Source organism: Neolamprologus brichardi, chromosome 7 (genome assembly GCF_056152115.1).
Source record: "Neolamprologus brichardi isolate AB-2024 chromosome 7, ASM5615211v1, whole genome shotgun sequence".
Lineage (NCBI taxonomy): Eukaryota > Metazoa > Chordata > Actinopteri > Cichliformes > Cichlidae > Neolamprologus > Neolamprologus brichardi.
Window position 1 is genome coordinate 50,087,679 of NC_142110.1, and position 26,893 is coordinate 50,114,571.

The 26,893-nt window shown below is 40.6% G+C and overlaps 1 protein-coding gene across 2 annotated transcripts in view; it reads left to right on the forward strand.

Annotated features, from left to right (window-relative positions):
- The window catches only part of arhgap24 (Rho GTPase activating protein 24), a 79,893-nt gene extending 56,131 nt beyond the window's left edge, over nucleotides 1-23,762 (forward strand). Inside the window, exons 1-8 of one of the 2 annotated variants that reach the window (XM_006789076.3) lie at nucleotides 3,501-3,774; nucleotides 6,222-6,344; nucleotides 11,682-11,889; nucleotides 16,767-16,899; nucleotides 18,273-18,346; nucleotides 18,420-18,541; nucleotides 18,663-19,830; nucleotides 21,839-23,762. In XM_006789076.3, the coding sequence (XP_006789139.2) occupies nucleotides 6,239-6,344; nucleotides 11,682-11,889; nucleotides 16,767-16,899; nucleotides 18,273-18,346; nucleotides 18,420-18,541; nucleotides 18,663-19,830; nucleotides 21,839-22,103 (2,076 nt within the window). In that variant the 5' untranslated portion in view covers nucleotides 3,501-3,774; nucleotides 6,222-6,238 and the 3' untranslated portion in view covers nucleotides 22,104-23,762. Of the gene's footprint in view, nucleotides 1-3,500; nucleotides 3,775-6,221; nucleotides 6,345-11,681; nucleotides 11,890-16,766; nucleotides 16,900-18,272; nucleotides 18,347-18,419; nucleotides 18,542-18,662; nucleotides 19,831-21,838 lie in introns of those variants that run through there. The other variant, XM_006789075.3, reaches the window with a different exon arrangement.
- The last annotated feature ends 3,131 nt before the right edge of the window (nucleotides 23,763-26,893 follow it).

The window sequence follows — 26,893 nt, forward strand, 5'->3', positions numbered from 1 at the left end:
CAAAACTTGCTCCACCAGGCTTTATATTTGAGGTTTTGGTGTGTGTGCAATACCATACGTATTTAAACACAGTGTGTCACATTCTGTCAAAAAGTTCAACATTCGTCTCATCTGTTCACAGAACGCTGTTCTCGAAAGAAAACAAGTTTATTGCAAAGTGGTCTAGTTGCCAATTCTTCTTGCAGCTGCACGCAGTTCAGTTTAGCTGTGTCTTTCCTGTGTTTGTTGCTGTATCAGGTTTTGGGGTTGATTGTATTAATCCTCTGTCTGGTAATGCTGATCTTGAAATAGCAGATGAAAGCCTAAACTAACTTGTCATTTTGGTACGTGCTCCACTGCAGAGAATATCACCAGTAGAGTTACTGCTAAAACATGAAAAATATGGTGTTTTCCCTTCTCCTTAACGTTTCTTCTATGAAGTCTCAGTGTGAACAGGGAATCTTAATGTCTATGTCTCACTGAATGGAAGCTGCTTCTGAAGTAAAGGTCTGAAAGCTGAGGTTTTCTTTCTTTTTTCTTTTTTTTGTAAAACTTTGGAGCAGTGTGCCAAAGCATGGCAAATCAGGCGAATTGTGAAAGCTGCCACGGTTGTCTCTTCAGGTAAAGTCGTGTTATACACGAAGACCGTCTCTGCATATGAACACCTACTGAAGTTGATCTCATTTATAAAGTCATAAAAGTGTTTCTGTTTTTTTAACATAGTATCAGCCCAAGAATTGTATGAGAGAAATACTTTGTCCGTAAAAGAATCAGTCAAAAATTATCTTAATTTATTATAGTCAGAATTTAACCTGTGGCTCATGATTTGTGAGCTAAATGTTAATTTCTTTCTGAAGTTAATATTATTAATTATTTACCACCATTTCCATGTCACTGAAAGTGGATAAGAATAGTTTTAGGGCATAAATCAGTGATTGACCTTTGCATGCTGGGAGACGATGGGATTATCTGAATGCTCTGTGCTTCTAAATAGTAAGATTCTCCAAACACCACTTGAGCCCTAAATAGTTTATATTTTCCATGTGCTAAGTGAGTGTGACATCTCACCCAACCTTATAAACTATGAGGCCAACTTAGGCCGCTATGGAAGAAAGCGGATCATCAACAGGAAATGACAGGAGGAAGAGCAGTGTGCTGTAATGCCCATGGTATGCTGTTTAATCCTGTTGCACGCTTGTTTAACGGCTTCACAACTGTTGTTTCCGAGAGGAAATGCTCTGTCTGTCCATGCAAGTAATGGAAGGCTGATTGATTTTAAATGTGGACAGAGGAACTCAAAGGGACACCAGGGAATTGCAGTTACTTTGCATGACAATTAACGCAAACAATGCTGGCAGGGTGGAGATGCCTCTGAGTCAGAAACCTTTCTGGCTAGTGGGAGTGATTGGTGTAACTGTGGGTAATGACTCAAAGCAGTGGTTAAGAATAATCACATGCTCAGGTTGAGCAAATATGTAAAATTGACCTTGTTGAGGCAGTTTGTATAAAGCGTTACGCATGCGTCATTTCCTTGATGCTACAGCCTAATTAATTATTGCTGTTACACTGGACCTGCTGCTGCATAGTAAACTGATTCATCATTTGTGCTTTAATGTACATATATGAATTAATTTTAGTTTTTTAAGATTGGGTTCTCTTTTTGAAATATGCAGTGTAAACTTATGAGTCAAATCAGCTTGTAATACAAGCTGATTTTTCTTTGCCTTGTTCAAAGGCCGTGTCGTGTACCGCATGAAAAGACCAAAATTAAGAAGATTTAATTGTTAACTAGTATGCATTATAGGCAGCTTATAAAAGAAATACATCAGTGAACTACACTCATAGGCTGGATGTCTAGTCATCTTAGGTATCACAAGCAAGGGGTTGAAGTGCCTGCTCATACAGTAGTCATTTCTTTATTATTGATTTTACTCCATAGTGAACCAAATTTAAAAAATGTACCTGATGCTAAACGCTATAAACTAGCGATTCAGATCAAAACTTCATCAGTTCATGACCAGTTGGGTGATTTTCTTATTCGCCTTTATATAATCCTACTTGTTTTTGGATCCATTGCCCCCTGCAGGCCATTAGAAAGAATGCATCTGTAGGCACTGTGGCTTAGTGTTTCACAAATAACTGCACAGTAAGTCGTCTTGATGCATGCTCAATCATACGGGTCTTCTGTTCATCTGGATGTAGCGTTTTCACTGGGACAAATGTTTCGTCACTCATCCAAGTGACTTGTTCAGTCTCAGCTGACTGCAGGTTTCCCCAACCTTATAAACAGTACCTTTGCACAGTGACTGAAACTAGCCCACTGAATGAACAATGGGCTTTGAGGTGAGTTCCTTGATCATTAATCAGGGGGTTCCACACCTTGGCTCAGGCGATTAGAGGATCATCAGGGGGTCCTTTTGTCCCTCTGTGGGGGGACACTCCCACCAGGTTTATATCTGGGACTCTCCACCATTTGACCTTAGAACTGAAGAAGCCTCTCGGATGAGAGATGAAACGTCTTCAAGTAACTTAAAGAAGTCCAGACGCTTTTCTTTGCAAGCTCCTTTGACTACGATAACCTGGATGACTGAGAACCTTCACAGACATACGACCATTGATCAACAACCACTGATCAAAGCCCATTGATCAATGGCCATGAGAACCATTCACAGAGAGTTGGGGAATGGCTGCAGTATTCGCATCTGTATTGTCTGCTTTAAGTTTAAAATGATATTATTCAAATCAGTTCAATTCAATTTTATTTATACACTACCAATTCACAACAGTCGTCTCAAGGTGTTTGAGGTGACTGTGATACAAATGTAAAAACGAATGTAAGGCTGTTACACAGTTACAAAATATTCCATTTGTTTCTTTAGTGTTATATTTGACAGTATAATATATTAACAATGCTTTGGCCTTGATATGTCACCACATATTTACACAAATAAAATGCATTCCATTTACAATGTTCTTCAATTTGCTACTTAGGTCTGCTTCACATTTTAAATTATATCATATTAATGTCAAAATGTAACACTGATAGTCAACTGCAACAAAAATTTGAATAATGTGCATTTCTTTCTAAAAATGTTTGATTTTATAGCATAAAAAACAATACTTCAACTTTGAGATGTTACCTCATAGTTGCAAAAATAAAATACATTGTATTTGTGTTGTTGTTTAATTGGTTGCTTATGTCTGCTTTACATCTAAAATTATATTATACAAACTAGCCTCTGACACTTTTTCAAATTCTTCATTTCTTATTTACATGGTGACAAGATTGCACGGCATATACAGAAAATATTTGGTGAGCGTTAAGTTACTATGTTGAATGTGACACATGAAATAAATGTAAATGGAGAATGTAACATTGGATATATGACGTTAAAAATTAATTGAAATTGTAGTGAGCCATTTGGAATGACCTATGCCTTCAGCAGGAACAAGTGAGTTCAGTACTGACAACAGGGGAAGTTGGACCATAAGGAGTAAATCATTCGCCCTGGAACCCGAAACGGCTTTGCACGGCCCTGGTCGCCACAGTCTCACACGGTGTGTCGGAAACAGTAGGCACACTCAAACCCATCGAGGCGCTCTCACCCGCTCTTTGAATTAAAGCTAATATTTATCCCCCGCTTTCTCGAGTTTGCTACACGGAGGACTCCGTGCTGGATTAAAAGCGGAGGCGCGGTCTCGCAAGCGAGAAGTGTTTTGGAGCGACGGAGCTTTTACGCCGGTGGCCAAAGAAACACTCCCATGTGCGAGCACGAGTGAGCGCCTCGGTTACCGGTTAGTGCACCGTTTTGGTTCCGTTTTCGTTGACAAACAGCCTCACTGAATGACTGACCGACTGCGTGTCGCAGGTCGAGGGAAGGTAAAATGACGCTGCGGTTGTGATTTGTGCGGTTGGGAGGTGAGCTAAAGCTGCCGCTTTGTTTTTGTTTTCCTCGTGAATGGCCACGTTCAAACATTTACTGGAACGACCGAATAAGTTTTCTGCATGCATAAACACAAACGTCAAGTGTCTTCAAAGGTAAATATGTGGGCGTGGCAAGGTTAATGAATCTTTCGCGCAAAGTGTAATTAATTAATGGGAACTCTGCGAATGATCAATAGCGGGTCGTGACTAATCACTGGATTAGGAAAACGAGAGAGCGCATTAGACTACTGTGAGAATGACTCTTAGTTTCTGGATACCGATCGAAAAATAGATCAAAACTTAAACGACTTTAATGTGAGAGCCGAATTGCAAACCTTTGCAAGCATTGATCAGACACTTTTACTCTAACGGTGATTAATGGATGCTTAGATTGATTATCAATAGGCTAAACAGCTACATGTACTGCAGTAATGATATTTAGGAACCATATGAACATTAGCAACCCGCCAGATCTTTTATTTTATTAATAAAATGGTTTAAAGAGTGGCTTCAAACATAACTACTTTTATGCTTTTTATATAGAATCTAATAGTTGCTAACAAAAGGTAGCGCCCTATTGGATTAGTTTGTTTTATGGCACATGTAACCTTAATTGTCATCCTTGACTGTTAATGATGAAGTAAATTTTATTTAACTTAATGATTGAGGTGTCTTCAAAGTCTGAATACTGTCAAATATGGCAAACATTTATTTGCTGTATTGTATTTTTTGCTTGTAAAACATTGCCCGTTATTTTAGTTAGATTTTTGTGTAATCTTTACTGTATAATAAGGTCAAAATTGTAGCAACTTGGTGAAGTCTACCAGCCAAAACACATACATTTCAAGTGTTCCTGGAGTTTGGGCCTCTTCCAATTTTTTTTCCTCTTCTTCATGCAAATTGGAAGTGATGAAGTTGTGCCGGGAACCTCTACTCTGCTTATTTCAACTGTATCAAACTGATTAGCGCAGTTGGGGAGTGCTGGTAATGTACCAGTAACCTTGAGGTCATGCAAAAGTACAGCAAATGTATTGTCCTTAGATAGAAAGACAAGTTTCCTTTTTTACCTATTCTTCAGGACACAGAGAACCCCACCCCACTAAATTGATACATGCTGACACATGCTGTGATGTCTGTGCTGTTAGTCATGGGATTTTGAGAAGCCTACAGGTAACAGAAGGCGCTTTTAAATTTACACACTTCCCAACGTGATACTAGCCTTGCATTTTTAACTATTCCTCATCCGAAACTTCTTTTCAAATATGACATACCAACAGATGATAGAAGCTGATCCTCTGCGTTAAGTATAGTCAGTCTACTTATTGTCGTGTGTACACATTGTGTGTTTGTGAAGGGAGTTTGTCATCTATAAACACAGTGAACATGGCAAACTGAGCAAACACTGGCATCTGCTGCCTTACAAGAAGGATCAATCTAACTGTCAAAGGCCAGCACCAAACTGACAGCTCAGGTGTTGAAAGCACCATTTATGCAACATTCACATTAAACACATGCATGACTCTCTGTGTGAGTCAGCAAACAGTTTAAGCATCTCTTTTTATCTCTTTCTTTGTTTCAGTTCATTAGGAGTAAACCTGACCCCCCCCTTGCTGACCTGTCATGTTGTGCTCTAGTCTATTAATAGTTTTCATATGCAACATGCAGATCTCATCCATCTGATGCGATCACTGTGGCAGGATCCCTGGTGGTCAGAGTCATAAATAATTAAACTGCTAGTCTGACGCCTCATTTGTCTTCTTAAGAGCTCGTCTCTTCTGCAGCAGGCCCGCTGCATCCCTGTGAAATGCAGCGAGTTGTTTTGTTTATCTCGATGAAGCTGATGTAAAGCTGTGAAAAAGGCTCTGTTGTCATAGTGATCACTGCAGCCAGAATGGTTATGTGAAACAGGTACAGAGTCTCCACTTCAGTCTGTCTGGTGTGCCATGACAGCAGAGTGCTTGTGGCCATTATCCACAGGTTAAATCAAGATACAGAGCCTGCCTCTAATGGAACATGCTGAGAGACAAGCATTTGCCTTTGACTGTGTGGTGCGCGTGTTTCAGAAGACGTATAGTTGTGAAATGGAGTTCAAGTAATTTATATCAAACAAAGACATTTAATGGCAACCTTGGTTACCAGAAGGTCTTATCTTGTCATTAGTCTCTGTCCGTTTAGAAATGTGTTTTGCAGCCAGCTGGTGATTTCTTGTCGTGCTGAAAAACGTTATTCTCGATTCATGTTATTTTAGTTCTTGCTGGAGAGCGTGCAGTTTTGGATCTTGCATCATTTAAATTTTTCCTCCTGTTTATTTATACAGGTGGAGACAGAGAGCGGATGACAGCCAACCATGAGACCTACCTTCTTATGGCCAGCACCCAGAATGACATGGAAGACTGGGTGAAGACAATCCGAAGAGTCATCTGGGCGCCTTTTGGTGGAGGTTAGTACATACTATTTTGGTTTCCAACAGTTGTGAAACGAAGACGTTCAAGATGTTTTGTCTCCAGTAAATCCAGCCCACATCTTCTCTTCACAGCATTGTGCTCTAGCCCCTACCTGAACGTATAAATTCACTCTGTGTTTAGGCCAGATAAAGCTGATATGTTGAAAAGGGACCTTTTGGTCAGCAAAACCCATTTTGGACAAGTAAAAGTCTGAATATATGAATATATTTATACAATGTGCATACCTGTGGAACGTGCATTCAAAGTTTACCTGCTTTATTGTCATTTGAATTATATCAGAAGTAACAAACGATTGTGATGCAAAAACACCAATGAATATATTTATACAATGTAGATATAATCGAGATGACCTGCTGAATCTCGAACTGAAGATCAGAATGAAGGAGAAAAGAGATTTAAGTGACTTTGAAAGTGGAATGGTTATTAATGCCAGACAGACTGGTCTCAGTATTTCAGAAACCGTTGATTTACTGGGATTTTCCCACATAGTTGTCTCTAGGGTTTACAGAGAATGGTCTGAAAAACTGAAACTACCCCAGCTTCTCTGGGTAAAAATAAATTGTTGATACCAGAGAGCAGAAGACAATAGCAGACTACTTCAAGTTCATAGGAAAGCAACAGTAATTAAAATAACTACTAGTTACATATTTTGGATATACTCTTCTGCATGTCCAAGATATGTAGAAGAGCATCTGAACACACAGCATATAGAAGTATTAGTGGTAACATTTATTTGAATTATTCTGTTTTTAACTGTTTGAATGTGTAGACATCAGCATGACAACCTGCAGAAGTTCAAGCACAGCTGTAGAAGAGGGACGAAAGGTGATTTAAGCGACGTTGAATGTGCCATGGTTGTTGTCCAACACAATCGTCCTTATGGTTTACAGAGAAAAAGAGTAAACCTCAAGTGAGCGACAGTTCTCTGGCAGGATGTGTCATGTTTGTTCTAGAGGTCAGAGGAGAACGACCAGTCTGCTGAACAGTGATGCAAAAGAGCATTTCTAAATGGACAACACATTGAACTTGAAGCACATGAACTGTAGCAGCAAAAGACCACACTGACTGCCACTCCTTCCAGCTGAGAACAGGAAACTGAGGCTGCAATTTACACCTGCTCTTTAAAATAGGAAAACAGAAGGTTTAAAAAAAAAAAAAGCATTTCCTCATCAGATGAGTCTTGATTTCTGCAACATGCAGAATTTGGTGTAAACAGCATGAAAGCATAGATTACTTGTATCAAATGATCCGGCTGCAGGTGGTGATGCAATGGTGTCGGGTATTTTCTGGGCACACTTGGACACCATGTCCATCCCTTCATCATCACAGTGTACCCTACTGATGGAAGCTTCCATTAGAAAGACGTGCTATTTTACAAAGCTCAAATCATCTCAAAGTGGCTTCTTGAACACGGAGTGAGTTCACTGTACCGAAATGGCCTCCACAGTCAGCAGATCTTAAATCCATCACCTCTGGCATGTGGTGGAACGGGACAAATCTGCAGCAACTGTGTAATGTGGATGTTTCAAGCAGCAGTCTATGGCACAAAGAGCTGGTAAAGTCCACTGGTATAAAATAAGAGTGTGCTGGCATTTAAAACCTTTTTTCCCCTTGTGGCATCATGGCACAGGTGGCATTATCACAGTACTTGGCTATTACTTGACATAATAATGTTTTCAGTGTCTTTTGAAGTGTCAAATCCAAGTCTGTGCTTCTTGAATCTCCACATAGCATTTTTGTTTTTCATTTCTACCCAGCCTGGTCATGCTAATAAAAGAACACAAATGCATTCTATAGCGGTTACATGTGTCAAGTGAGCTGAAATCTAATCATATAATAAGCTGTGAGTCATCGCTCAAGTGCATGATGCTGTAATTGTTCTCATGATGTTGTTCCTGACTTTGGAATTAGTGCACTGATTACCGAGCCTCCCGCTGCGCCGCTGTGGTTTCGTTATCCACCGCACTGGCAGACACCAGCCTACTTTGTGTAAGAACAGGGCACAAGTGCAGCATTTGTAACTGGACAGCCAGTCCAGGCAGCTCTCAGTAACAAAATGAATAGAGGAGGCAGAGCTGGCCCCTCTGTTTTCAGTGCAGGCAGCTTGATGTCTATTGCAGCTGACTGCTCTTCAAAAGGATGAGCCATTCGTCAAAGATACCACACGAAAGGTGGCTCCATGCTGGACCAGAGCCAGGCTGTCTTTGTCTCTGTCATGCACACATATACAGAGCCCAGGCACACATATACAGAGCCCAGGCACACACACCACACACACATATTCCAGCTTTTCACATTTTGCAGTAGCAGCAGAAGCTAGCTGAGCACGGATTGGCTGACGAGTGATCCTGAAGTGTGGTGAAACTCTGTTCAGTAAGTGACAGGAAGGCGGCCGCCAGAATGAATGAGCCCCCCTTGAAACCTTTACCGTCATGCTGTGATGCCGCTCGCTGTGATGTGGCATTAACCGCAACAAACACTTAAGCAGGAAAGAGTGTGAGATGTGCAGCTGCGGCTTTTCCGTCTGGATCTTTGGAGATCTGTGTCATGGTAAATGTCAGTTGTCTTTTCGTAGTTTGGGGAAGTGTTTGGAGTTTGAATTTGAAAAGAGCTTCTTTTAATATTTTCAAAATGCCTCATTTCCAAGCCATGTTCCCTGTGGTAAATGTCAGCTATTCCAGACTGCTGTGCCATTTCTGTCCAGTTTTGTCTGATCCCTGTGCCGCACTGACTTTCAGTAATAGCGGTGGTCATAACAATTTTCATCTATTAATTCAGCTCCTCACCTCCTGCGCACTTGTGCACTTTCAGCTTCAATGTGGCTTCCAAAACTGTCATAACTTACAGTAAAAAAAAATTGCTTTTAAATGTGACCCCACAGATAAATGTACTTAACAGTGTGGTACTTATCTGTCTTCTGGCTTTGGATTGCATTGTCCTCTTCTAAACTTCCTTTGATCTCAACTCCATAAAAGCTGGAGAAAGTTTGTTTTTAAATGTCAGTCAGGATGTGAGATCAGCCATCATTTGCCTTTATATTATGCTTCTGAGCTTTAAGTAGTATTTATAGACTATCAGTAGGAGGGAAAAATGTTTTTAACCATATTGTGTCTAATTAAGTGGCAAATTTTAAATTCTTCTAATCATAAATACAGATCACACTCGGAGAGTAGTTGTCCTAACTGTTAATTTCATCCATACCAAATCTCTGAATCATCGTTACGTTTTAAACCTTCTTAATAGCGAAGGCATTACCTAAGTCCTGCCATGGCACACCGAGCGATGGTAAAACAAACAGAGCTGCGTCAGCATGTTTCTGTCTGGAGGCGTATTGTTGAATCTAAACTTTATTTCCTTAACGACAATCCAGACCGGCCTCGTCAGTTTTGTAAATTGGCAGTTCATTAAATGCAAATGTTTTACACGTTTGCATGTTTTACCTTTACACTAAAGGTCAGAGAAGCAATTCGAGGTTTTTTTTGTGGATTATCATGAAATGTCTTATTGGTTTGTATTTGATAAAACAGGTTGTATGTTGTCCATGAACTAAAATCACTTTTATACTTGTGTGTGTGAGTGAGAGAGAGAGAGAGAGAGAGAGAGAGAGAGAGAGATTCTGTGCAACTGGCAGATAATAAGATTTTTTTTGCAGAGATGTCACTCATGTGCACGCTTTGGTCTTGTGGTTTGTCCCGTATCCAGCACTATTGGGAGCGCCAAATATTCATATAAACACTTGCTCACACTCTGCATAAGCTGGTGCGCACACGCACACACACACACATTTACATGTGACCCAGGAAAACATTCCTAGACTCATGACCAGAACGTCTGGAGGGATGACCTCATTTTCACTCCCTTTTTTTTCCCTTTTCTTCTCTTTTTGATACTCGCTGATATTAATCATTCTTTACTAAAGTGAAGCTGAGCTCTTCTGTATTTTACTCTGGTCTGTCTAATATTTGGAAAAGTGGACCCACAGCTTCAGATATTTCACTGTTTTGTCATATTGGGGTTGCTGTGAAGATTGAAGTGGCAAAATCCCAGAGCGACTCCAGACTTCTGAGGAGCTTCTTCTCATCAAGCAAAGACAGTTTTCTGAGAGATGGAAATGAGAACAGTTCGGCCGACCTGCTGTCAAACTGATGCATCCAGTCTATTCCACTGCTTTTGTTTTGTTCTCTGTCATTTCTGCGAAGTTTAGGGCCTGGTTTTGGGAAAATGCTTGTGTGCAGGCACTTGAAAATTTGCACCTCTGGTATGTTTTCTTATCACAGATTTATTAGTAGGCCTTTTTTCTGGAAACTTAAAAGTTGCGTCATTTTTAAGAGGGGTGAGTAATCACATTCGCTTCTAATGAGAAATGTTTTGAAGCCTTTGCAGCAGTTTGTGGGAAAAGTCTCAATACACCTGTTGAAAATCTTAAGCTACTAGTTTTTTAGTGTCTATTTCAGACCTTAGCTATTTGAAGCCGTTTCTTGCTGTGTTAAGGAGGATGCTGGTAGGCTGGATCTGTTTCCGGCGTCTGACTGTACCATGTTGTACCACGTGTGTGTGTGTATGTGTGCGAGTAGCCTCTGTCTGTATCTGGAGACTGGAAAAGTATGCAGATCCAAATCTCTCAGGAAGGCAGCTTTAATCCCCTCTTGTGTTGCATCCACATGAGACGGCTGTAAATGGAAATCAGGCTGGTTTTTTTTCTACAGCGTCTGCCTCGGACAAAAGGCGAGAGGTGCTCAGGAAGTTAGAGATTTGATCATCAGACTGTGTGTGTGTGTGTGTGTGTGTGTGTGTGTGTGTGTGTGTGTGTGTGTGCGAGAGAGAATATTTTACATTTTATTTGCTTGGATTGTCAGGAAAATCTTATCATAAATTCCTTTCAATTGATTTAACTGCTCTCTTTGATGTTACTTGAGCTGTAGATGGCATGCTAATGGCCTCTGCAATTCTTTGAGAAATGTCAGGGAGTTCAACATATTAAACAGCATTGATTTCTCCAGATAAAAATAAATATATATATATATATATATATATATATATATATATATATATATGAATAAATATCTTGTACACACTGTATTAAATTATAAGCTTGGCTGCATAACAAAATGTAAACAGCATAAATAGAGTCCCTACCCCCTACAAATAAGTGTATATTTCTGCCTACTCTTTTTCAAACAAAAAAATGGAATGATATTTTGTAATGATTGTGAATGTACATGTTTGAAATAAAAAGGAACTGAACTGAACTGAAGAGTTGACATTTATCACCTTTATAGCATTAGTAAACTTTTTGTGTGTGTCTGTTTCAGGGATCTTTGGTCAGAAGCTGGAAGAGACCGTGCGGTATGAACGCCGGTTTGGGAACAAGCTCGCCCCTATGCTGGTAGAGCAGTGCGTGGATTTCATTCGGCAGAGGGGTCTTCAGGAAGAGGGCCTTTTCAGGCTGCCAGGACAGGCCAACCTGGTCAAAGAGCTGCAGGATGCCTTTGACTGTGGAGAGAAGCCCTCTTTTGATTGGTAAGCAGAAATGTGCCCGTACAGGCTGGTTTAGATTTCCTGAGTGCGTTTTAATGTCCACTTGATACGTTCAGCTCGGGGAGTTGAAATGCAAAAAAAGTGGGCGGGTTAGTACAGGGTTCAGTTGTATCTGCTTAGAGAAACTTGAGCGATACAGCTGCTCGAAACCTGTATCAATTATGAAAGACATAATTATTTAATTTAGGAATATTTAATATGTATCTTAAGTCTGAGCAATGTGATAATTGAAGCTTGGCAATAACATTATTGGTTATGATTTATTAAACTGAAGATAAGTACCTGAATAAGTATCAAGCTGCTTAAACAGCGCTATCACAAAGACCAATGTGGTAAATCCATGATAGTTAAAATGTATGATAACTCCCCTCCATGCAGGGAGAGGTCATCCTCATATTTGCACACTATCTGTTGCAGGCACCATATTCATACCTGACCTGGTGAGAGATGTCTCTTGCACACGATGATGTATCAGAACAAATTTCCTCAGCTCTTTTCATGTCTTATATTTAAAACACAGCCTCATTGTTCAGCCATCTTTACTGTGGGAGTTCTGCAGGTCTCCCAAATTCTGTCATAATTCATATTAGCACTTGGCCTCCTTTGGCTGTCTTCTTCTGCATGGCTAATGTCCAATTTGTCAGTTTTATGGTTACCACTCAGAGGTCAGTCTCAGGTCATTCTGGTGGAATGTTAGCTTGTGAGATGAAGCTGTCATCGTTATCAAACACGGGTGTTTAACTTGCCAGTTTTCATTTTGTCCCTCTGAACACAACAGCTTGAATATTGCCTCATTACATTAGAGAAAACACAACTCTGTTGTTGGTTATTTGTGTGTTGCACTTTGCCACACATTATTCGGATTTCAAATAATCAAAACTGAACCGGTTTTGCATTTTTGAACACAACCACACAGATAATAAACAAATGCAGGCAGTTAGCGTATTATATAATATGTTTTAAGGACCTATATGCCCCTTGACCCCCTTAACAAGTATTTTCTGTTGCTGAATTAGACCTCCGGACTGAGTGGGTGTGTGGAGAGCACAGAAAGCGGCACAGCTCAGTTCATTGACGTGTCTGCTCAGAGGAACATTTTTGTGCACAAATGAGTTTTTCTGTGTCCCATCAGACCAAAGTCATCATCTTGTTTGGAGCTTACTGAATTCCACCAAATTTCTGCTAAATCTAAATTAAAGACAAATTATTCTGTCCAGTATGAAGAAAACGAGAATGCAACAGTTTTCTCCTAACCATCATTACGGAGCAATAATAGACAAAAATAAGAGTCTGAGCAGTACAGTGGTGATGAGATTAGCACTGCCGCCTCACAGAAAAAAAGATTTAGATTCAACCCTGCCTCTCACCCAGTGACAGCTGGTACAGGTGCCAGACTCCCATTATCCTGCATTGGATAAGCACTTAACAGGACATATAGGTGGATGGACACTTTGATGATATGTTAGTTTGTGAGATAGCACCACTTTGTCAGTGGAAAAAGGGGTGTGTCCTGGATAAGATTGACAGTCCGGCACAGTGTTAACACAGAGAGGCAAACAACCAGTCACAATATTCATTCCTAGTTTACAATCACCAGTTAAAGGTTTGAGCCCTCTGAAAAGTCCCAAGTAGGGCAGGAAAACTTAACATAGAAGTAGGGATGTCACAATATCAGAAATGTGTTTGCTAAAGAAGTGTTTGCAGAGTAGCCAAGTGACAGTATGAGCTTATTTTAAAGCATTTCATGCTAACCGATGGAGTCATGGAAGATAAGCGGTAACGGACGGATGGAGGTTAGCCAATGCCGTCCATTTAGCGTATTGAAAATAGTTGATTGTACAACAGCAAAACTGTCTCAAACTTAATGGCAATCTGTATCTTAAACTTGTGTAAGTGTAAACTGCCCCCATCTGGTTCCTGAGTAACAGCAGCCTCAGTACATATGCTTCCTATTTGTACAACTGAAAGTATGTCGAGTAAAGTATATGGATTTTGGGAAGTTAAAACAATGTTGCAAAATGGACAAATGCGTGCTCTAACATTTGAGGATATATAAAAACAACAGAAATCTGGAAGTTGGAATTGCAGGTTGTTTGTTATTGTAAAATGTTAAATATCAGTATGGGTTTCAGACTTTTAGCTTTCGCTTTATGCATTTTGCTGGGACGTTGAAGTGAAAGGTGCCTTTTCACTGGATCACCGTAAAGCTTTGTGACTGTGAAAAGGCAACATCACTGTGTTTGCTCCAGTGTTGGGCAAGTTACTGTACTAACTCAGTTACTTTTTCAAAAAAGTAACTGAGTTAGTAACTGAGTTACAAGATTCTAAAAGTAATTAATTACTTGAAAAGTAACTATTGCGTTACTTTAAAAAAAAAAAAAAATTTAACCCTCTGGGTTCAAGAGTATAATTGGCCATTTTTCACTACTTTTGATTTTCCCTCCACATTTAACCTTTATAAACTATTTACTTTGCCTTGTTTGGTATCATTCTTTTCAGCATAACCTCATATGTCTGAATTTACAGTTATGTTTTCATTCTGACATACTGTATTAACACAATTGATCTTAAATCAGACAAAAAACATAAATTCCAAGTAGAAAAGGTTTTTTACTGTAACAACCACAAACATGTTTAATGAATCATATTTTATAACTTTAAATGCAAATATAAATTGTCAATTTTAAAATCCTATGCACAAATTGTGCAAACAAAGTTGTTTGCAGCCATTTACCTTACCCCTTTTTTAAATAACCATTTCAAACTATTTACAGAACAGTCAGCTGTTCTGCATCAATAAGATGCCACACAAATTATTTGTGCCACTCCAAAACAATAATTTGTGTCCACTATAAAGGAGAACATCACAGCCTGATACCTGCAGGTCTGACAGCAGCAGGTGTATCACTCATGTTTTCTACCTGGAAACAGCAGTCGCCTCATTGTTCTGACACACAACACAAAACTATCCACAACACTACACACTAACTACAACACAACACATTAACTACACACTCCAAACACACTAAACGTCACAAATCTCTCACATCTCAAAACTTGCTCTGTCTCTCTGTCTCTCTCTCTCGCTCTCTCTCGCCATCATTCTTAAAACTTCCCCCTCTTTCTAAACAACCAAATGTCATGTTGCAATATCATTTTTGATTGGTCAACATGGTGCATTTTTCCACCAACACAAAAGGGGTGGGGTTTTTGACCTTTTTTTTTGCTCATAAGCAGAGAGTGCTTGCTAGCGCTGTCCTTAGACAGTAAACATGACGAAAGTATTCAGGAAAAACACGCGTATATATTGTTTATCATGACTCTGGTTTTACGTGGCCTATTAGCACAATTTATAAACTGGTATATATCACCTTGTTGCTTTGTCATCTTGAAGTGGTCATGTGTTTGGCTTACCACGACTACAGTACTTTATTCTTCCTCAGTCAAACAGCAGCACTCATGTGATTGTTTTACCCCCTTAGCTTCAGTGATCGTCGGGCAGAAAGTGATTGCTGCCTGTGGGAGCGCGCGCAGTTGCTTAAAGCTGTAGCCCAGATTACTTACAGCTACTTCCGTGCAACTGATATAAGATGCGGTAAACTGAACACAGCTTCAACTGTCTGTTTGTTGAAAAGTAGTAACGCGACCGCATTTTCTTGTTAGTAACGGTAACGGCGTTGTAACGATAGGAATAGTAATTAGTTAGATTACTCGTTACTGAAAAAAGTAACGCCGTTAGTAACGCCATTACTTGTAACGCCGTTATTCCCATCATTGGTTTGCTCTGGTCTTTTTCAAAAGCACTTGAAGCCCATCCATCCATTTTCTTAACTACTTATCCACTTGATAAGCCTCGTAAGGCAGCCAAGCTCTCATTTATATCCGTTATCTCCACAGGTAATTATTTCAGACCAATAAAGATCAGTAAACTGTGAGAATCACACTCTTCACGGTAAATTCAGCTCAGTGATGTCCTGGATTAATGGACTGGGAGAAAAAAAAAACCTTATTTCGTGCTTTTCTTTCCTTTGGCAGGGACGTGGTAGCCAGCCACACAAACTTTCCGAGGCATCTCTTTGTTCAGTATTTTGCCAACAGTAAAAAGGAAAAATCATACTTCCCAATTATACACCTGCTGTTTATATTATGCTGTGTGTAGGTGGCTGTAGGAGACTAAGCACTGATTGTTTAATGCAGCAGCCTTCATCTAGAGCATACTTGAGTAATGAAACATACCGAGCCGAGCTATGGATTGCTTTTTTTCACAGCATTGTGCCACTCCAACCAATAACGTAAATAAAACCTGGATGAAACTGTCAGGATCAACTCTATAAATCAACATCTCACCACTTCCCGAAATTCAAATTCACACTGACGAGTCACGTCCTCTGCACAGTAACACATTTCTGCCCTCCTATTTCTGCTTTGCTGTGGTAGAAACTACAGCCTCCCGTGTACCTGCCTGTGTCTGATTTTGATGTCCCTCATCTTGCGGATTCCCTCATTAGTGACCTCCTGCCTCGCGACCCCCTGCCTGCCTCGCCAGCTGCTCCAGAGGCTGCAGTGGCCTATTGGCAGACGTTTGGGCTGGTGCTGGCATATTAAATAAATCAGAAAGTGCCGATTGGAAACAGAGAAAATAAAAACCGGTGGTACCACCTGCATTAACAGTCAGTAGTTGGTCAGTAATGTCAGTTGTATGCATACACTACAGCTACACTATTACAGCTTGACATTTTTCTCCGACAGTGTGAAACCTAAAGTTGGAGTTGGCCTCATGGTGATTGCTGTTTGTCTCCATGCGGTTCAGGATAAATGATGGCCCTAACTTTTTATCGGTGTCTTGTCTCTCTCAACAGTAACACAGATGTGCACACAGTAGCTTCTCTGCTGAAACTGTATCTCAGAGAGCTGCCCGAGCCCGTCATCCCCTTCCAGAAGTACGATGAGTTCCTGTCCTGCGCCAAGCTCCTGGGCAAAGATGATGAAATGGTAAGAAACATGCGATGATTGCTTTCTTTGTACCCACATCTACTGGCAAATTAGCTTTCACACACATAGGGATTTTTTTTTAAAGTTTCAACCTTTATAAGAATAAAAGTTGGTACTGAAAAGCCCTCACAGAAGTCTTATTCTTTGGCTTTTAATCTGCTCTTTTGCCGCCCAGTCATCCACGCTCAGCCCTGTGTTTCGCACACAATGACTTTGTTGAGTCCGTCTTGACTTTTAACATCTAAATAGGATTTCGCTCACACCATGAGGCACAGTCAGCAGCATGGCTGGGGTTAGCCTTTTGCTCCCTCAGTGTCTTTCCCCTCTTCAGCATTTCTGAACCTAAGTTTGTGGTTTTTGTCTGTGTGTGTGTTTATATGCTACAGATGGGTATGAGAAGACATATGGTAAAGTGTGGATGAGTTTCCCCGCTTTTTAACCCTCCTGGGACTTTGAAGTTGAAAGGAGATGGATGGAAAAGAGTTCACTATTATTATTTTTTTCATGTGAAAAGGCCCCAGAGCTTTTCCACATATCCTTTATTCTCAGTAACCTAACTGAGACTACTTCTGATTCAGTGGCACATCCATATAGATAGTTTATAAATGGGTATAATGATAAATCCTCTTATATCTGGTTTGCTTTTTCTAGTCACAGTTTTTTATCAAGAGCAAAAAGGATTTCCATTAAATATAAAGCTGGAATACTTGATACAAAATGTGTCAAGAAAATATTCCCTATGCCATTAAACTATCAGCAGCAACATGAACAGCTGATACAAGGCAGCATGGATCCATGCTTTCATCCTGCCAAATTCAGACCTTTTCATGCGAGAGTTGCTGCAGAAAACAAGATTCAGCAGACTAGGCAAGATTTTTCCAATATCTTATTGTCTAATTTTGGCGAGTTCATGCAAATTGTAGCCCCAGTTTCCTTTTCTCAGTTAAGGAGGGGCACACAGTGACTTCTGCTCCTGTTGCCCATCTGCTTCAGCGTTCACTGTACTGTGCATTCAGAGATGCTCGGCTGCATTCCTTGTTTGTAAAAAGTTGTCATTTGAGTTACCGTTGCTTTCCCGTCAGCTCAAAACAGTTTTGACAGTATCTAAACACCTGAATGCTTCGAGTTTCTTCCCACAGAATTGATTGTTCAGATGTTTGTTAAATAAGTGTACCTAATGAAGTGACCAGTGAGCATATATTTACATAAACCCTCCTCTTTTCCACTGATTCATTTCCCACTGGATCCTGGGTGTGATTGTTTCATTATACACATTGTGATCAATCACGGGCTTTACAGACAATCTGTTGCAAAAGTTTCTATGAATGATTATTTTGCTGAGTTACTGTTACTTTAAAACTGTTTATCTGCAGGGTATGAAGGAATTGAGAAGGCTTGTGGAAAGTCTACCTCCAGTGAACTACAACCTCCTAAAATACATCTGCAGGTACTGATAATTAACATTGGATACAGTTTTACATTGTTGAACCATGAGAAGCTGATATTTTCCATTTCCCTAGGTTTCTTGATGAAGTCCAGTCATATTCAGGGGTGAATAAAATGAGTGTCCAAAACTTGGCCACAGTCTTTGGGCCAAATATCTTGAGGCCAAAAATTGAGGATCCAGTAGCGATTATGGAAGGTGAGTGTTGAAGAATGTCAAGTATACGTGTCTTACTTTCTCAATATTTAGTTTTAAATCTTAAATAAGATGAATGTTGGTTTTAAAAGAAAGATGATGATGATGTTTGGTTTCTTTTTAGGTACTGTTCTGGTCCAGCAGCTCATGGCTGTTTTGATTGGTCACCACGACGTGCTTTTCCCCCGAGATGAAGACAGCCCTACTGCCCTTGAGCTCGTCAACAACAATATTGAACAGCCACGGCGACAAACCACTACATCTACCTCAGCCATCACTACAGTGTCTCAGAATGCTGAGAACAACAACACACATGTTGTGCGGCAGTGTGTTTGGGAAGCCAACGAGTCTCCTTCACACCGTCAGCACGCAGACAACAGTGGCTCCCCACGATCGGCAAGTCCCCGCAATGGAGTCATGGGACGCTTCGACGTCACCCGCAGTCCACCGCTGACCGTTAAAAAGAATCCAGCTTTTAGTAAAGGCAGTGGCATTGTTACCAATGGGTCCTTCAGCTCCTCACCCTCTTCAGATCCCACTGTGGAAAAGAGTCAGAGTGGAGGTGGCAGCTTACCGGTGCGTCGCAGTGGCACACTCAAAGGCTCGGGGACAAAAATGGGCACCAGCGGCGTCACGAGTGGAAACAGTGCTACAGGGAATGGGACTGGAGTTGTACGCATGGGCATTCATGGGACTGACGCTGTCACTGGGAGTCCGAACAGCCGCAACAGCCTCTGGCAGCCGAATGGCTGTGTAATGTTACGGGAGAACAGCAAAGCTCGTGACTGCCATGGCGGAGATCAGACAACCAATCAGAATCGTCTGTCCACATACGATAATGTGCAGCTAAACCATCACAACCTGCAGCAGCAGAACCAGATCGCCAACACGTGTCTGAACACCAGCTGCGAGGACAAGCAGAGTGTGGACAGTGCTACCTGGTCCACTTCTTCCTGTGAAATCTCCCTCCCTGACAACTCCACTTCCTGTCGCTCCTCCACAACCACCTGCCCAGAGCAGGACTTCTATGGAGGGCACTACGAAGACTTGGATGGACCAGCACAAGACTGCGTGCATCCCCAGTCTGGCGAAGGAGGAGAGGGCAGAAATGGCGACAGAGAAGGAAGTGGAGAGGTTGGGAGGAGCAGTCGGGGCACGAGCAGCAGTGATAACAGCGACGGTTTTCCTGTTGGTAACGGACCCGGCAACCACAGCGCTCTGCACAGTCTAGTGGCCAGTCTTAAGCAGGAAATGCACAAGCAGAAGGCCGAGTATGAGGCCAGGATAAAAAGGTACGGCTCCATGTGTGAAGGGCTTGAATCAATACAAGCGCTTAATCTTCACTTTGGCCTTTTTTGAAAGCTATCCATCCTTTTTCTCAGGTGATCAGGCATGTAAACCAGTGAGGTTTTCTTGTGTATCATACTGTCATCTTCAAAGGTTTAGACCAGTAGAGATCAGTCACATCAAAAGAGAAAAAAGGAAATTTCAAATCTTAAAATGAGGTTAGGTGCAGGCTACTTCTCTTAATCTAGCACTTAAAAAAACCAAGTCCCTATTTTGAATTTTTCCTTCCTGTGGATATGAAAAGCTGGCACACATTAGTCAGATGCTACAGCTCTTCAAAGCCTTACTTTGTTCTGTATAATGCCAGCAGTGAACAGAAAAAATGTGTCCCAACTATAAACCTGCTTTAAAATGTTGTTTTGCATGGGTGGCTCTAAGAGACCACTGTTTTCTTTTAGTGCAGCAGGCTTCATACGTTAGTCAGGTTGACAGAGACATACCGGTACATGAGTGATAAAACATAACAGCTCTGTGTCGTCTTTCCTTTTTTACTACATCCACCATTCCCACCATTTCACAAGAAGCCAGTGAATAAACCTTTCTAGAGCATCAGGATCCACTCTATAAATCAACATCTCACCACTTCATTAAAACACAGAGTTCACGTTCACTGGCAGTGACTACACCTTCCTCTGTCTGCCCACATCTTTTGTTTTTTTTATGCCCCTCACCTGATTCCATCATTATCTCATTAGCCCTTGTAACCTCCTGCCAGCTTCACCAGCTGCCCTTTGTTGGCTCATTACTATCCAAAGGTCACAGTGGCCTTTTGGCAGATCATCTAAGCTGATGGCTGCAGATGAAATAAGACCGAAACCACCAATCAAAATCTTATTAATGGGCATTCCCATTAATGAGCAGGAGTGTACACAAGTCTGAACAGCTGCCTTAGTCTTTGGCAACCACATGGCTTTGTCGTATTATGGGAAAGCAACAAAACGGGTAAACTCTCCAGTAAGGATCAAATAGCCAATCGGAAGCTGTCTTTTTCACTCTGTTCCATTAGCTACAATCTTGTAAGGTTGTCAAACATGAGGCTCGGGGTCCAGTGGGGGACAAGTGACTCCAATTCAGCCCACTGCATGGCTTTGGAAAATGTCAAAGTGGGCGCAAAAAAAAAAGTGTTTTGTTAAGTTTTACAGCTTTTGCTACATTCATCCTGTACCAAAGTAATAAAAGAAAAAAGTAGTAAGTAAGTAGTTTTATACAATAATTTCTTTCTACTTACGAGTCTTGCTGACAGATTTTTTGCATTTGCTGCTGCAAATGCAAAACAAAACTGAGACATATGGTTGAAACTACACCTCTGTTTTAATGTAACAATGTAGCAGGCATTAAATGTGTAGTTGTTTATACTGACAAAAAGAAGAGTTTCACTGGTGGCACTTCACATAGGCGACAGTTGTGATTTTGTGTTATATAAAGGAAACTGAATCAAATTGAATTGCTCTGGACCACTGAAAATCAAAGTTTGATATCTCTAATCTAACCTGAACACTGAACAGGAAGAAAAGGTACCTAGAAGTCACTCAAAACAGCCCTTTCCTGAATAATCCGTAACTTATTTAAGCTTTCAGATTGATTGAACATCAAGTTTGAGAAAAATGCCCCCATACAGCCGTCAAGAAAGAGGAAATTTGCCAAAGAATTGTTTTGGGGGGTTTTTCTTTGAGCTATAGTTCATCTTAAAGTTGGCTATATTAACATGGAAAACTATGGAGCTGTATCAGTTTGCCATTTGAGGACCTGGGGTTTTTTTTGTTTGTTTTTTTGGGCACCTCTAGACTTCCACAGCCCCAGAGATTGTGGTTGCATGTAATTCATTAGATCATTAAGAAAATTAAAAAGATCTGCAGCTGCTAACACTTGCCCTTGTGCTCTGAGATGAGCAAATCCTCTGTTCACTACGGCACTACTAATCTTTTCCTAATCCCGTGTGTGCCTCATTTGCAGTTTGGAGCAGCGTAATTTGGAGCTGGAGACTGAAATGGTGAACCTGCACGAGGAGCTGGACCAGGAGAGGAAGAAGTACACCATGGCGGAGATCAAGCTGCGCAACGCTGAGCGCGCCAAGGATGACGCCGAGCGGCGAAACCAGATGCTACAGAAAGAGATGGAACAGTTTTTCTCCACATTTAGTGACCTCACCGCAACTGGCAACGCCGCAGCCACCGATCCCCGCCGACCAGAGCGAAACAACACCATCTGGATACAGTGAAGAAAGGCTGAAAAAAGATGCCAGCCAAGACAGGAACTGGGTTATTATATTGATGTGAACTTTAGAGAGACTTTAAACAAGATTTGGCTGCTGATCGAAGGAGGGAAAACACACTGCAAAGGGTAACGGCACGTTTTAATTTAAGAAATAGGAGATATAGGGCTGATGTAAGCCGCCTTTATAAATGTAAACATCACCTGGAGTGATGCCAGAGTGACATTATCTGTATATAGCCTTATTTAAACAGACGCTCATGGACACACTCCAGTCTCCCAGAAGTGGTTGGGGTTTGTTCAGTTGTCTGGCTGGGAAATGGAGCAAAGGGACAGTACACAACAGCCTATGAGGACATATGGTACTACCATTTTATGTTAGCGCCGAGATAGAAGGGAAGACAAAATGTTAAAAAAAAATTTAAAAAAGAACAACACCAACCTTGGACCTGAAAATGCAGAAAAGACCACACCAAACTCCTCCTTTTTATTCATTTTTACCATCTAACCAAAAAACACCTTAGTGTTCAATATAATTCTGCATCTGCTCATGTCAAAGATGTCATATGTTGTAAAGAGAAGTAAAACTGACACTTCATTGTTTTTGTGATATTTAAGCAAAGCTATAAAAGTGTGCTATTTTCTATCAGTTTTTTTTCTTTTGCACTTAAATGTTTGTTTAGTCTCTGCAAGTTGGTACTGGATGTTCTGTCGGTCTATGTGTCGATGCCTGTGCTTCTGTGCTGTTATATTTACCCATGACCAAAAGAAAAAGAGCCTGTACTGTAAATATTGTATAGATAAATGCAGACGTGACTAGATTAGATAGTTTGCATTGTGGTTTACTGATATTCAGATGGATATGGCATGAATTGAGTTGATACTGAAGAATGACGTGTAGTTTGTTAGAGTACAGTTCAAGGTGTTGCACAGTGGGTTATTGTCTTGAATTCAGAATTTCAGATAAGAAACTGTATGGGATGCCGCTTTTAAAGATACAATTTGCTGATTTTCGAGGCCAGCACACGTTTGTGGGTCATAACTGTGAAATAATTGGGATTTTAAAGCCTCTAATTTGATGACATTATCAGCCTGACTGCAAAATTCAGTAATAAGTGGTATGTGCATGATGGTTGCATGAGTCTACGAGGGTCGGCGTACACTAACTGAATGTTCGTAAAGTGACTGTATATGGATGAAGTGTATTTATGTAGCCCGAAACCAAATGTCTGCACATGATGTGGATTTGCGAATGATTACAAAACGGGACACCTCTGATAGATCAGACCAGGAGTGGACCTGCGTCAGAGAGGAGTTGGTGCGTACACGTGTGCGCGGACCTGCTGCTCGGCTTCTTTTTAAACCTGCTGCTGGTCATTGCAGGACATCTGGAATGTGCATATGGAGTCAAAAAAAAGAAGGAAAAAAGTGCCTGAACAAGTGAAGGAGGGAGGGAGGGAGAGGGGAGCCTGCGCTTCTCATTTCACAGCCTTCACCGGGAAATAATGGGCTTAAGCCAAGCTGACAGTGTCACCTCGTTCTGTGAATTCCACACAAAAGGGCGGATTATGGATGGAGAGCCAGACGGAGTGGACGGGGATAGTGGAATGTTTTCATGACAATACTTGATACACAAAGGAACTTTAAAAATGACTTAATATGAATAAAGATGGATTTTAATGCAAGTCTCTGTTGTCATTTTTCCTTTTCAAATGTCCGACTAATGTTTGAAGACGAGGCAGAACATCTGATTGGCCTCACGTTAACACAATTAGTGGGCGGAGAGTCAGGGCTGTTTTTATTTGTCATATTCTATTTTGAGTCATTTAACTTGGAGAAAAGTGGAAAATATTCACTTTTAAAAAACTAGAATTGTTAAGATTTGTGCTTTAAAAAAAATAATTTGTCCAAATAAAGAACAGACTGATTACTAAAACGAAAAAAAAAACACATCCTTCAGGCCTCCTGTGCTGCTAATCTCAAGTGTCTGATCTCTTCTACTGCTAAGTACATGAGAAATCATTATTAGTATTAGCTGATGCAAAAAAATTTAAATTGCCAAAAGTAGTCATGCCCAGTGATGCTGCCTACTGTCTTACCACAAAAGGCACGGCTAGGTTAGAAATTATATCTGCACTCACTACACACCTTTTACTTTTTTTGATTTCAGAACTGCTTTAATTCTTTGTGGCATCGAATAATTTCTAGAAACATTTCTGAGATTTAGGTCCATGTTGACATGATAACATCACAGTTGTTGCATATTTGTTGGCTCCTCGTTCTGATTGAGATCTGGCCATTTGAGTACGGTGCACTCTTTTTCAAGAAACACGCACTTTGGTCCAAGGAATGGACAGGGTCAGCAACAATAGTCAGGTGGTGTTTAAACAACGCTCAGGTCTTTTACACCACCAGCAGCAGCCTGAACCGTCAACACAAGGCAGGATGCATCTATGCTTTCATGCTGCTTATCCTAAATTGTGACCCTATGATCTGAATATCGCAGCAAAAAGCAAGATTCATTAGAGGAGGCAACATTTTCCAGTGTCCTCTTGTTCAATTTTGGCCTCTGTTTCCCGTTTAAGGTTTACATCTGTGTCAACAGGTGTAGCTCATCTGCTTCAAGGTTTACAGTTTTTCTCCATTGGTTTGGCTCATTTCTTTAAACAGAAATTACATTCTCAAAACTCTAAGATCATTTGGCAAAACACTCTTACAGTTTAGCACAACACTATAGCTCACCTGCAAAAGCTCATATCTCTTCCAAAACTGTTCACTCAGGCTTCAATCTAAATCCCTTTCTCATTTAAACAGTCAGTGTCTCCAAAATGGCAAAGATCCTTCTCAATAGCTTTGGCTCATTTCTCGACACAGATCGGACATTCTCATCATTCTTGGTGCTTTTGTCAAAATAAACCTGGATGGTTGATCACAACAACATGGTCCACCTGCAAAAGCTCATACCTCCCCTAAAACAGTTCACTCATGTGTCAAAACTACATTTCTTTCTAATCTGAATAGTCAGTGCCCCCAAAATGCATCGTCCCTTTGTGTGAGTACTGCCATACAAAATGTTTAGATGTTTTGTCACTATGGCAGAGGACCAACAATATACAACAGAAAAGAGTAGCCTCCAAGGTTTGACATCACAGATCGCACTCACACTACCAAGGAAATGATAACCATTTTTTATTCACACGCAAAGAAAGTTTCATACATAAGTAAAAAGAAAATGTACATTACAGTAGTAAATTGTATGAACACAAAATCAGAAAACAAGGACTTATTCAGTGGTTGCTGAACTTATTCAGTTCTCCCGCTGCACAGTGACTGGAATACTTCTCTAAACTGTATGAATTATGCAATTCCATAGTTTACAGTAATTTGTTCAATATATTTCTTGTCATATTTAGTATCAAAACATTCCACTAGTCCTCTCCACCTGCTAGTATAGACCTACCACTGTAGGCAGATGCACACAAAATCTCTACAGTAAGTTATACATTTTTTGCCTCATACACAGTGCCCTGTCCTATACAACATATAATTCCATCATAGATTACATAGAGTACATACCTGTTTTCCCTGCGAAAGGTTTGGATAATGGAGGAGACTGTAGAGTGAGGCACATTAGGCTGCACTCGACAACCTGCCTCTGCCATTGTGAGGCCATGGTTTATGACATGGTCTATAATTGTGGCCCGAATTTCATTCGGGACAGCACAGTGTCTTCGTGCTCCTCGGCCTCCTCTTCCCCCTATTCCTCCACCACGCATTCTCAGTCCTCCTCTTCTTCTTCTTCTTCTTCCTCCTCTTGAGGAAGAACTTCCCCTTGTCCGTTTGCTTGGCCTTGTCTATCCATGTTCAGTGATCTGACTGGCTCTGGTCAAGCTCTATATATCTGTGTTTGGCAGCACACAATCATGGAACACACCTGTGTGTGACACCTAGTTTCACCTGACTGTCAATGACTGTCATCAGTTTATCAAATATTCAAAGAAATTCATATATGGTATTCATGGTATTATGTTCTTGACCAATTTTGACAATTGAACAGACGGTTGTGCATGCGAGTACTTATACAATGAAATCATGCTGACATGTTTTGGAGGGAATGATCATTAGACTGAGAATCAACTAATCAGTTTAGATCTACAAGATCTATTCATTTGGAAAATGTGCTAAATGTGGGCTAACTGTATAACTGTAGGCTACTTGTACTTAATCATTTGCAAAGATGCACTGAGACAATTGAGACATGTACTAAGGCATTTGCCATTTGATAAAATGAATGAGAAATGCCATTCTGTTGTGAACATTTGCCAAGAGGTTTGGAGGTTTGTCCATGTTATTTTGAGAATGTAATTTCTGTTTCAAGAAATGAGCCAAACCAATGGAGAAAAACTGTAATATGTTGCGCATTCAGAGATGTTCTTCTGCATACCTAAGTTGTAATGAATGTTTTTCTTTAGTTGCGCTTGCCTGCATGTTAAGGAGTCTGACTATATTCCTCTGACTTCTGGTATCAAAAAGGCATTTTTGCTCAGGGAACTGCCACTCGCTCGATATTTTCTCTTTTTTGCACCATTCTCTGTAAACTCTAAAAATGGTTTTGCAACGTGGTTTGGCACCAACAACAAAGCCACATTTTCAATCACTTTAAATCAACCTTCACCCGCATTCTGATGCATAGTTTAAATTTAAGGTAGTAATGTAAAACATATCTACATGCCTAAATGCACTGACATCCTGCCCCACTGACTGGCTGATCAGTGATTTGTGTTATTAAACAGGTAG